Below are 13,011 nucleotides of genomic sequence, written 5' to 3'. Positions count from 1 at the left end.
TGAGCTATGAAGTTCAGGAAGAGCAGGGGAACAAAAGGACTGCTGGGGGTTACCTTGAAACTAATTTAAATATAATCAGTGAGAAACAGAAGCAAAATCCTATTTCCAAAATTATTATTATTGTTTAGCAAGATATATAGACTCAATTTCACGCAGAAAATTGCGTAGGAAAAAGCCTCTCAGTAGAGCTGTTTAAAAGCAATTTAATATTTTTAATAAGGCAAATGGTTGTGATTCTCAACTCCTTAGCCATGAAATCCTAAAATCCAATGAAAGTCTGTTTTCAATAAATGCTGCTTTACTACTTTTATTGTCCATTTAACAACTAAAGAATATTAACATTCTTTAGACACTTAAATTTTATCATAATGACAAATATTGAGCTTTCTAACTACCCTTCATGTAATTTAGTGCCTATAAAATATGGGTTTGCTTTTCTGATATTTTGTCTCAAAATTGTAAATAAGGTCAATTTACCCAGCAGCCTGCAACTTTCTGAGCAATTTTGTGTTATTCCCAAGCAGTCATTTAGAAACATAAAACACAACATACTGCATGACAAATAAGAATATTTGAGAGGTTTTACATTTCATTCATTAACAACAGTTCTTCAAAGGATTTGGGCAGGAATCTGTCCCATCGAGAGAGTGCCGGTGGCACCAGAGAGGTGACAAGACCAGTGAGCGTCCCTCAAAGAGACAGAGGTGGGGAGCAATTTTTCGTCATTTTGAAGCCCCCCTCTCTTAAGGGAGGTAGGCAGCCCATTGGACTGTATTGGCTAGACTGGGGCTCACAGCACTGTTCCAAAGCCAATACTGCCTCACCCATGCTCAGATTCTAGAAGATAAGGATAATCCTAACGCCTATCACCCACGATCTGGAGAGGATTTAATTCAACATTATATACGAAAGTGTCTGCAAACCCAAATCTGCCCCTTTAAAGTAAGGGAGTATTAGCATCTTACCGTTATTTCACTCTCTATCTATTCTGACTGGGATCCCATCTTCGGTCTTGTGCCTGGCATACTCTCTCTCACTGTTTAAAGCTGCCCCTTGCCACTGTCAAGGAGTGGCCATAAAATGTTTGCTCTGGTCCCTGGGAGTTACAAGAATGTGTGAATAAAGCAACACAAACCCACTCCACTGCTAGAAAAGAAACTGTATTGTTAATGTGTCAGTCGATGGTGTCTTCTTGGCCACAGCCCCACGCGGCCCCTACACACGCTTGTCTCTCTCCACAACTTTGTTCTCCACGACAGGCTCTCGATCATGCAAACACCGTATTTCCCTATTTGCCTTATTTGCTCTCTCCTTTTGCAGAACATATGCTCCACTTGGGTAGGACTGTCCGTGTCACGCACGGTCGTATTTCTTCCGCCAAGAACAACAATTGACATATAGAAACATGAATGGATGCTCTCCAGCTTGTGACCATTATATAAAGGCTCATATATCTGCAGCCCAAGGAAACCTGGGAACCACTGGGAATGGTTCATTGAAGTTTATGTTGCTTTTAATGTTTTTAATGTTCTGATTCTGGTATATCAAAGCCCATAAAACAATTTTATTTAATGTTTTCAACTGGCCTCATCAGCAGTTTCTTATTTGAGCCAATTTTGTCCTTTTGGGTTTTGTCTCTGTGAACACGGAGCATAGCTCATGTCTAAGATACTAATATTAGATTTCTAGAAAAACATAAGCTATAATGAGGGAGTGCTGTAGACTGTGCCCCCCCCCAAGCCCCCAAATTCATATATTCAAACCTAGTCTCCCAGATGATGGTATTAGGAGGTGGGGCCTTTGGGAGGTGATTAGGCTATATGGATGAGATTGGTATCCTTATAAAAAAGACCTCCGAGAGCTCTCTTGCTCACTCCTCCACGTGAGGACACAGAAAGAAGCAGCTGTCTATGAACCGGGAAGTGGCCTCTCATCAGACACCAAATCTGTCAGTGTCTTGATCTTGGATTTTTCTGGCCCCTTTGAGCTGTGAGCTCGTTACACACCACCGTTCTCTGGTATTTGGTAATGGCAGCCCAGAGGGACTAAGACAGGGAGTTTTCCCCTCCCCTAAGTAGAATTTGTGCGTAAATTCCAAATCTATTCTCCAAGCAGTTTCCCCCCATTTAATGTTCATACATTTCCTTTGTATCCTCAATCTCAAGCAACCAAAGTGTGATTATAAACAGCACTAATAATGAAGAGGCACGAAAGTTCTACCACCCTCTGTTCCCACAGCACTTCAGAGATCTGCCAGATGATTCCGTGGCAGATTGGAAAGAGGGGGTTGTGCTAGGAGGCATGGCCCAACCACCAGCGATGCTGGCTCCACATTTTACAGTGGGAATCCCTGTGTAAAAAGTTCCAGTTTTGGGGCGCCTGGGTGGCACAGCGGTTAAGCGTCTGCCTTCGGCTCAGGGCGTGATCCCGGCCTTACGGGATCGAGTCCCACATCAGGCTTTTCCGCTATGAGCCTGCTTCTTCCTCTCCCACTCCCCCTGCTTGTGTTCCCTCTCTCACTGGCTGTCTTTATCTCTGTCGAATAAAAAATAAAAAAATCTTTAAAAAAAAATTTCCAGTTTTGTTCATCAGCCGCAACAGAAGATGAACCTGTGGGGAATGTTGGAGAGAAAGAACGAGTAGAGATGGAGCAGAAGAACTGGGGGGGCGGGGGAGCCCATAACGCCGTTGCTTTCACAATCTTGTAGAGGGACTTTCTCCTGTCTTTATAAAATCACATGGACAGTGGACGAGGCTTGACAACCCAGGAAAAAGACGCTTCTTTCTATATTAATTCCCTCGGGTCTCTGACTCCCTGAGTTTGAAAACAACTTCATTTTTGTAGGATTTTCCTAAATAAGACTCCATCCTTTGCTTGTATAGGAAGAAACAGAATGCGATTCTATCGGGCAAATGCTTATTTGCTAGACGTTGTTGAAGAGAGTGTAAAATGATACCGATGCGAGTGGTGAAGGGTCTTAATGTCCCCTTTTCCCACCTAGGAGTTTGCTGCCTCCTTGGTGACCTTCACTTGGCTACTTCTCCTGCCTTCAGGGAATTTTCCAGACAAAGCCTCGTGATTGGCTATGTGTGAGTTAGAGACACAAAAGCCTTTAAATTTATCTCATCTATTTCCAGAGAGAAAGACACAATGTAGATGGAGAAGAATGCCACGTTTGAAGACACTTGCTTCATCTAGAAAGTCTAAATCAGTCTCCGAAATGTGCAGGTGTGCTCAAATACATTTATTTCTCTTTTCATTTTACCCTGGACGTTCTTCGGTGCTTTGACACAGACCAAGCGGTCACAGTAGGAAAAGCAAGCGCAGCTTGGGCGGTTGTAATTTATAGCATGCGGAAAAAGGCACTCACCAGCACTGACAGTGATGGCTTCAATAAACTGCTCTCTCCAGCTGTTTGTCCCAACCACAAGGGCTAAGTTTGTCTTCTTAATAAGTTTGTCCACGGTACTCTAGAAAGGTTGGAAAGAATAAGATAATAACTGCTGGGCTGGTTAAGGCCTTGGGAAATCTAAGGCCTTGTTGATTTCGAACACTGTCAAGATTAGGCAAACAAGCATAGTCCTTGCTTGGAACCATTCTGAAACAGAAATTTCTTCATCGCGGATATGAGCCTCCCTCACTGCCTAATGGCCAAGGAAGAATGGCCTCCGTGTTTAGAACAGCAGGTGTTGCAAAAGCCCGTCCCCTTCCCCTTGAATGCCTTATGGACTTGCTTTTCTACTGGCTTCATCTGCCTCCAACTGAATTAATATATGACCTGCCCAGCACTACATATCTCTGAAGAGCCGCAATTGGCAGAGAGATTATGAAACTAAAAACTGTTATTATTGTATTTTTGTTTGTCAATGAAATGCAGCCAGACAGCAGAGCCCCAAGATTGCTGCTGCATAATCATCAATAAATAGATTTTTCTTTGGCTACTGATTTTGGCAGCCTGGCAGCGGTTAGAGAATTCACTGTAACTCTACTTCACTTGCAAACAAGAAAAGACGAGACAAGAACAGGTGAATTCATAGGGTTTAGGGCCCATGGCACTTGGCGTTGCCCTGAATTTCCCCATGCTTTACTCTTCTCTCGAGACTTTATTTTCTCTTTAGACTTCTTTTTTTCCTCTTAGGCTTTTTTTTAAGCACCAGGTTTTATACAATTAGCACTCTCTAGCTTTCTAAATGTCAGTTAAGGTAACAGCAGGAACAGCCAAACGTTCACAGGAAAACTAAGCAAGCAGATGCACCCAAAGCACTACCACAAATCATGGCGACTGCAGGGAAAGGGTCACTTAGGACGTGAGGCCGCTCTTCCCAGAAACTACCACACGGACTAGTCTACCACACACCCACACTTACTGTCAGAGCATCCTCGACTTCCCACTAATCGCAAAGAGGCAGAAAACACATATTATTTGTCTGAGGTCAAACTCTTTACATGTTTAATGCAGTGTACCTGAACTGACTACGGTTTGGGAAGAGAGCAAGTCATCAGCTAACTGGGAGTAAGGAAAATGGGATCTGAGCAGCCCGTACGGAAGGCCAGGGCTCAATCAGAACGTCAAGTGGGTTCGTTCAACGAGAGTCCTCTGAACATTGAGATGATAATCAGCACGAAAGGGCCCATCTCCAGCTGGCCCATTCTGTATTTTCACCATCATTCTTTGCTAGGTTGTTTCCTCAGGGTGGTGACCTTTCTGCCCCGAGCCTGTGTCTCGAACTGCCAGTGCCCTGGATAATAGCTCTAACCGTCCCTGCTCCTGGCCACGGTAACTTGAAGCACATGACAAGCGTGTCTTTTTACCCAAGCCCTGGACTGGGCCCCATTTCATCAAGCACTCTGAGTATCTTGGCTGATGCCAGTTCAAAGTTCTGTATAGAATGTAACAAGAAATGACCTTGATCTTTCCTAAATGTCATGGAAACGCGGAACAGGTCTCCCCAAGGGAGCTGTCTGTTCTGATGCCAAGGCAGAGAGTCCCATCACCTGGCAGACAAACAGTGAAAGAGAGAAACTGCTGTAACAGTTAAACACACAGACACACCTCAAGAAATCTCTCTAAAGAATGAAGTTTTAAAATAAATGAAAGTTAAAATTTATGTGGACAAAAAACCCAGGGCAGATTATAAACTTTAGATCATGTTGACTCTGGGGGACTAGGGAATAGCCAGGGTTCTTCCTAGGACTTAATTTGCATATGTGTCCTCCCTTGACCTGTAGGAGGAGGGGGGCTGAATAAGATGAATTTGAAGTTCAGACCCCTGAACTTGGACATGTCCATCTATATCCACCTGGAGGTTTCCTATCTGCCAATGATCAGCTCTCACTGCCCTAGACCTGGAAGCGATTGTGGCAACCGCACCCTCAGCAGTGGGTGTTAGGAAAGTCAAGCCCTTAGTCCCAACATAGTAAAGAACCCAGGGGGCAAAGGCAGAGTGGGACACTGTGAGGTATCACCCAGATTTGGATCTTTAAGCTGTTCTGAGAGCTTTGAACAAGGTCTTTAAAACAGCTATGGTCTAGAAAAAGAAATTTCTTAAAAGAATGGCATCATACCAAAATTGATATTTGAGGGCAATTCAGGGACATGCTCCCAATTTCCCTTTTGTGTTAACAGTCACTACTGATGAACTTTGAGGAGGTGGGAGGAAATAGTCTATAGAAGCTATTCTGGGAAGAGAAGAACCCTGAGCTAGTGAACTTATGTAAAGACATCGGGGGACTTTCAAATGATCATGTCATTGGAGTGGTTACTATAGAGAACTTTGGACCCAAGAAAGCTTTGCTGCCTGGAAGACTGTGCCCTGCCGAATCCAACCCAACGCTTCCTCCAGAAGGTTTCTGTGATTGCTCCTCTGAGTCATGGGTGCGTGGAAGCGGAAGGTGGAGGTTGTCCCGTAAGGGAGAGAACATGCAATTATTCCCCATGGAGCTCTGGTGGGGGAGGGGTAAGCTTGCACCAGGCTCTCTGATTCCATGTGAAAAGAGGGTGCATGAGGAAGAGTGAGGTTGGATACATCTGGATAGACTGGTCCATAGAAACAGTCTGAGTCATCTGTACCCCGGAATCACAGGGAACCTGTGTGTGTGTGCCGGTCCTACGTGTGGAGTAAGGCAGGTTCTAGATGCAACAACAGCTGAGCTCTGATCGTTGGGGTCTACCTAGAAACCACTGGTCCCAGTCTTTTCCTCCACTTCTCCTTTCCGTGGGAATTAGCGAAAGAAACAGCGATTTGTAGCAGCCTGAAGGGGGAAGTTTAATTGCATTTTTATCTTTTAAAAATTCCACTTTATGGGGCGCCTGGGTGGCACAGCGGTTAAGCGTCTGCCTTCGGCTCAGGGCGTGATCCCGGCGTTCTGGGATCGAGCCCCACATCAGGCTCCTCTGCTATGAGCCTGCTTCTTCCTCTCCCACTCCCCCTGCTTGTGTTCCCTCTCTCGCTGGCTCTATCTCTGTCAAATAAATAAATAAAATCTTTAAAAAAAAATAAATAAAAATAAAAAAAATAAATAAAAATAACACTTTAATTGCAAAAGACATTTTTCTTCCTACCTGTCTCCTATCAGGCACCTCAATTTGTGGACAAATTTTAAAAAATAATTAATGGATCCAGCTACAGGAAAAGAGGCCACTGCTATGAAACATCTAAGATAAAATACTGAGGCTTCCATGTTCCTGGCCTGCTTCTCTCTTTTGGGACCCTCATTCTGGTTTTGCAAAGGAGCAGAGTCTGCTTTTGAAAAACAAGTGGGGAAAATACATCTGCCCTCTGGGTTTGTGGTTCTGGAAAACCAGAGAATAATGTTCCTTTTCATGTGCCACTGCAGAAGTCAAGTGTGGCTCTCCTGGGGTCTTCTCAGATGCCGGGGCCGTGTGGACAAGGCGGGATGGAAGGTGGGATAGGGGGCAGAGGGAGCCACTAAGATGGACAGGAAGGTTCATCTCAAAATGCTAAGCTCACCCTAAGGCCCATCTGCTTAACTTCTGAAAAATGACTTTCATTATCCAGAGAACCGGGAATCGAATTTTATCAGCTCAATTGTAAACTCTCTGGTTACAGGCTCTGTATACCTTCGGTATGTTGACTGTGCTAAGAGGCCCTAGGATCTGAAGAGGACTAAATAGAACTGAGAACTTGTCAGTGGAATGGATGTGTTACCGGGAGCGCTTACCATCCCCCCCTCCAGAACAAAGGCCTCCGAATTGTCGGCAGTGCGAACGCTTTGCTTCTGATGGATTTATTTGCTTCCTCAAATACAGCCTGGTTCCTTCCACCCAGAAAAGTCTCTTGGAATTCACCTTTGCTTCTTCCTTGCTATCCCCTCAGACAGCGTCCTCCCTTCAGGGCACCCCTGACCCTGTGCCAGGACAGATGACACCCTCTGGACCCTGGTTCTGATACTGTTTGGTTTGCAGGACCTCTTGGTTCCCTACCAACTTTCCAATTCCGGTTCTGCTCTGAAAAGCTTCTCAGTTAATGAGCCAGTTCTGGAAATTGCTAACACTATGAACAGTCTTGGTTTCAAGCTGGGCCTGGCCTCCCCCGCGGGCAGTGTTGGTGAGCATACCTTGAATTCATACGATTCTTCAATGATCACTTCCAGCTTGGTGTGTTCTCCCAGAATGGGACGCCCCATTTCGGCAATGCGCCTTTCCTCTTCCTCTTTGCTGGTCAGCGGTTGCTTGTCATCATATTCCTCTGTGAAAGGGAAGGGCAAGAAAGTTAGCAATGTGCTCAATCCTCTTTGGAAATCCCTGGATTCTGCTACAAGAGAAACCAAGAAGGAAGGAAGCCCCGATGACCCACTAAAAGTCCCTTGGGCGAAACCATCAGTCGAGGGGAGAATTGGACAGAGGCGCGGGGCATGTCAGGCAGCACATCACTATTGGGCTTGTCGACAGCACACGGATCTGATGGTCCACAACCTGAGCACGAGCCAAAGTGCAGATCAGGAAAGCAACGCATGGATGCATGTCACTGAGAAAGTCTCTGCCTGCACATCGTCTGTGTTGAGGGAATCACCTAGCTGTGCCCTGTGATGCTGGATCCTCGGGCTGTTTGTACACATTCCTTTAGCAGGTGACCAAAGGAACCACAATGAAAAGTACTAGAGTGACACAAGGGATGGAGGGATCTGGCCTCCTCCTCTCCATGTTCTAGAGGCAGCAGAGAATGCCCCAGGGCCAATGAGTTGGTGGAAGGGAAATTCTGTTCTTAGCCAGAGCCCGTGTTGCAAGTTCAGAAGCAAACCATCCATTCCGTCTCACCCCGATGCCTGTGCTCTAGTGCTTCCTCTCTCTGGTGGGAAGTTCAAATTTGTTAGGAAGACCTTGACCACGTTCATCTTAAAGTAAACAGGGAGGGCAAAGGTGAGGCCTTTGGGAGTTAATACTACTCACCATGTGAGCGTGATTATTTCCAGAACCACCATGTAGCTGACACTCCAGGAGAGGCTAGTGGGTGTTAAGAAAATGTTAATGGACTTGAGAGTCCGTTAATGAGGGGAAGCTCACAGTTGGCTCCTCTCTGTGTGAAGGTCATTAGGATAAATCCCAGACTGAAAAGGCCACGCGTGTGTGAAGGGCAAACACTGTTCCTATAATCACAGCTACCTTCTTATCCTTCAGGCCCAGGGTGCTGCAACAATACAGGCTACTTCCCCTTAGAGTCAAGTCAAATGTACTTCATCTCCAAGGAAGTAGTAATGGGTGGTATGGAAAGATCTCAGTCCTGATGCCTTTGCTTCTAGAACTTTCCAGGCAAACTGCCTGCAGCAGGAATCTGTTGAGTGAGGAAACACGAGAAAGGGAGGGACTTCTAGCCCACTCTTTTTGCCTTTTGCATTTAGGCATCAGCTCTGTAGGAGTCCACTCCTTCCATTCCCTCCAAAGACATGGTTTCCCTCTGCTGAGGACCCTGCGGGAGTGGTTCCATTTGATGCTCTAGCAAATTTTGTAGAGAACTGGTTCTTAGGCCAGCTGTTCAGTGCTAGGGCAAGGAGCAGAGGGGCTAGGGATACTGCTAGCATTTTATATACCAACTGTCCAAACCAACCCAAGACAGAGCAGAATGTAGGGTATTAATTCTTTAGTAGGTACTCAATAGTGTCTTCTCAAAGAATATTTTAGAATCTGCTTTTCTACCCCAGTTTTTACAGGGCCCCAAAGAAATTAGATGAAGACTAAAAGTACATGATTTTGGACTGGCCAGAAACTGCTGAAAGTTAGCAGATGCAAGGAGATTAATTTTAACTGTACAAGTAGTGATGTGTTTTATAGTAGGCTCGGGAAGTTATGACCCAAGAGAGGGCAGAGGGTTCCAACTGGTGTCTGCAGGATTTGTCCTTGAAATTATGTGTGTGTAGTCAAGAAAGTGGTAGGCTGAGATGTGGGATGTCCAGTCTACCCAGTGCTCAAATCAATCACATTGTGATTCCCACTGCTTTCTGATCCTTGAGCCCAGGATAAGGTTATCGGTAGTTTCTTAGCAGCAGGTCACATTAGTGTCTTTGTTCAAAACCTTGGCTGAACATGGATGTCTTAGAGACTTACATCAAATGAAAATTATTTTTTTAGAAGAACAACTGGGTTTATTATTTGAATTGCAAAGCCATTAGGAGAGAATATTTATCATGGCTTCCTTTTCTGTAGTTTACTGTAAATGGGGTTCAAGGCGATTTAGGTAGTAAACTGGAGAAAAAAGAAAGGTGGTGTAGTAGCATTTTTAATGCCACATTTCACAAAATGAAATTATTTGGAACATGGTATTAGATAAATGGACATTGTAGTAAATGAAATGAAATTACAGTGATTAAAAAGGTCATTCCCTAAAAAAAAAAAAAAAAAAAAAAGTTCATTCCCTTTCTAATCATCTTTCAATCCTTCTGATCAGGAAGAAGTGCTTAGTTTGGTGCCATTACATCTGTAACTAGTTCCTGACATACAGTCGATGCATATAAAGATCCTTTTTTCATTGTCCACATGGGAAGTGAGGCATAGAGATGGGACAACTTCTAGAGCAGCAACGTAAGGGCTGAGGGATCAGGGCAGGGAAAGAGCTTGCTCTGCCTAAGGGAAGTCAGGGAAGGCTTCAGCAAAGAAGAAATACTTGAAATTGGCATTGAAACCCGCAGAGAAGCTTGCCAGGGCAAGGTGGTGCTAAGGTTGGGTAGGAGGTGGTGTAATAAGGGGCATTCCACGCAGACAGAAGTCAAAGCACAAAGGCATAAGGTCATGGAGGGGTCAGGGCTATTTTCACTTAGTAAATGTCATGAGCATTTAAGAGAGAATGATACGTGATGGAGAGGAGACAACAGGATAAATCCTATTGTTGCTCTACAGCGATCCTGATAAATTAGTATCTAGGGTGCAGATTTTTGACACTGACAAAGAAGAGAACTGGGTTTATTTTTAAAAAATCCTCCCTTTGGATATCTTTTATTGATTGGGGAAATAGTTCAACATCTTTTTTTTTTTTGGATCGTCTATTATGTTTGTTTCCTTTTCACTTCTTTGTTTTGTTTCCTCTTCACTGTGAATGCTGGATCCAGTGCAGTCCATTTCCCTCCGGCCAAGTCAGTTTCACCGCCTTCTTTATGCACAGTGACAAATGCTGTCAGTTTTGCTTCTCAGACAGAAAATTCATTCCCTGTCTCTCCATACAGATACATGTATGCTTTTTTAAATTCACCATATTTTACTGAGAAGTCGATAATCAATCATCACATCATGGTCTTAACTAACCAACACAACGTAAAGATCAAATGGATTAATTCAAACCCACTGTTAAAATCCGTATTGGCAGGACATAATACAAGCTTGTGATAAAGCCACCAGTAGAGGACCTCCCTTCTTCTGAGTAATTGATTTTGCAAATGACAAATCACAGAAGCTAATAGGTACCTGGGATGTCTGAAAAAGCTGCTGCTAGTGCTTTCTGGCTCAGCTGCCTTTTGAGGCAGCAGTGCAGTAAGAGGTGAAGGGCTCAGAGGGAGAATCCCTATTAGAAACAGGACGGCCCACGTGCGGGTCTGTACCCGAGGGGCTACTGCTGCTATTCTTTCACATAGTGGCAGTCTTTAACCTTACCCAACAGTGCCAAATTCGGAAGGGGATACAAGGCCAGCAGTGGGACAGTTTGCACAAGGTTATGTTAATCCTTCACTCAGATCTGTGCTGACAAGTCCAAGAGTAGAGACTGCTTTACAGTTTTCAGCACTTGACTGGCCCCTCTGGTTCGAGCCTAAGGAGACTGGTCTATTTTTTTCCACTAGAAATATTCTGCAACAAGTCTGCAGTCAGGTCTGGGTATCATGGTTACTGAGTAGGGAAGGGGGATGTGAGGATGAGGAAAGGAGGAAATGTTTCTACCGCCATGGCCAATGATGGTGACAGGGATAACTGAGGAATGAATATCCCTGTCCTCATCCAGACTTGGAGACGATGCCCGGGCTCTGAGCTTACAGTAGACATGGGATGGTTGTGTGATCGTCTAGTCACCTTGGCAATGTTCGCTCTGGAGAACCCCCACAGATGTACTATCATCCGTGCATATGTGGCTAACATATTGCCTGGAGGCAAGAAAGGCAGGTTTTGGAAAGAAATACAGCTTGCTTTTAAAGAAACTTCACTATACTTGGAATGAAAACCCCTGTTTGAGAAGTGAGATTTGCAAGAAATCTGGAATATACTGAAGCTTGAGAGGGAGAGGTCATGGCGGTCAATCTTCTCTGCAGGCCCATGCGGCTGCCTCTAGCACGCCTCCTGTCCTGCGTGGATATGCTTGTGTTTTGTTGCTGACCCACCATACTCCGAGCTTCAGAGAAGCCACTGTATTATTTAGCAATGTTCTGGCAGGGACAGGGGCCACCCTGTGCTACTCTAATATCTAAAGACTTTAAGAACCCTTGAAGACAGTTAACTTCAAGCTAATTAAACTGTGGTTTTCAAAGACCATGATGCAATGAGTACCTGCAATGGTGATTACAGTAGAGGGAATCGGATGTTCTCTAGCATGAACTTTCCGGAAGACAGGTTGGCCTAGCGAAAAGGACAGGCAGAAAATCAGCAGAATGGACTGTGTTGGTTGCTACCAGAGCTCTGTGGAATTAGTCAGCTAAACATCACACCCAGATGCACGCATCACAAGCAGTGTTAGTTTGGAGATTGAGTGATTAGAGGCCACTCCTATGGAGGCCACAGAAGTGATAAAATAAATGGGTCAAGTGTGTTATGAGCCAAACCAGATAGTGTGAATGAACCACACACGCCTCAGGAGGGGGTGCAGCTAGTTTCCTGCAGGTATCTGAAGTGGAGTCTCCTTGTCCCTCAAGTTACTGCTTCCAGAGGCATCATGAGACAAGGGAAAGCACTTAGTGTAATGACAGGTAACCTGGTTTTGAAGCCTACTGGTACCAAAGACGCAGCCTTGAGCAGGCCATTTCCCCAGTTTTCCCACATGTAAATGGGGATAGTAGCATGGGCTCCATCCATATTCCAGGTTTGTTTGAGGGTCGAGTAACACAGCATCTGGGAATATGCTTATTGATTTCCTGAGCAGTCTGAATGGGAGAGTGTTTCATACACTGGTAGGCTTTGCAAGGGTACGCTATCATCACAGTAACTGTTGGGTTTTCATTAAACTTCTGGCTCAGTTGACTGCCAAATCCACCTGCTGTCGGCTTCTGCCAAGAGCTACCTTGAACTGATCTGAGAACTGTGAGACTGGGACTTGGTGCCAGCTCTGCCCTATGCTTGCCGTCTAAATTTGGGAAGGACATTTGTCTTCTCTGAGACTCAGTTTCCTCAATTATAAATGAAGCTAATGTTGGAGGGGATTTGTTCCTCCACCCTAGGTATTGGAGTGATCAAAGTGTTTTACATTTTCATACTTTGGCTTTCTTAAAAAAGCCATGTACCTTGTTAAGTCTATTATATGATGAGCATAATATAATTGGGAAAGCAACTTTTAAAGAAGTACATTAACTTTTAAGATATAACT

General features: G+C 44.6%; 1 protein-coding gene across 8 annotated transcripts in view; it reads right to left on the bottom strand.

The window, feature by feature from the left end:
• The window catches only part of SLC8A1 (solute carrier family 8 member A1), a 368,211-nt gene that overhangs the window by 45,872 nt on the left and 309,328 nt on the right, over positions 1-13,011 (bottom strand). For 4 of the 8 annotated variants that reach the window (XM_087863708.1, XM_087863710.1, XM_087863709.1 and 1 more), the window contains exons 7-9: positions 11,982-12,050; positions 7,580-7,710; positions 3,372-3,471 (exon numbers count right to left, since the gene is read on the bottom strand). In XM_087863708.1, coding sequence (XP_087719834.1) covers positions 3,372-3,471; positions 7,580-7,710; positions 11,982-12,050 — 300 coding nt within the window. The remainder of the gene's footprint in view (positions 1-3,371; positions 3,472-7,579; positions 7,711-11,981; positions 12,051-13,011) is intronic. The other 4 variants (XM_087863712.1, XM_045809013.2, XM_087863711.1 and 1 more) reach the window with 1 other exon arrangement.

This window comes from Ursus americanus, chromosome 7 (assembly GCF_024610735.1).
Source record: "Ursus americanus isolate L20-20 chromosome 7, mUrsAme1.1.p, whole genome shotgun sequence".
NCBI classification, from domain to species: Eukaryota; Metazoa; Chordata; class Mammalia; order Carnivora; family Ursidae; genus Ursus; species Ursus americanus.
Note: the sequence above shows the minus strand (reverse complement) of the source record. Positions and strands in the feature narration are given on the sequence as shown.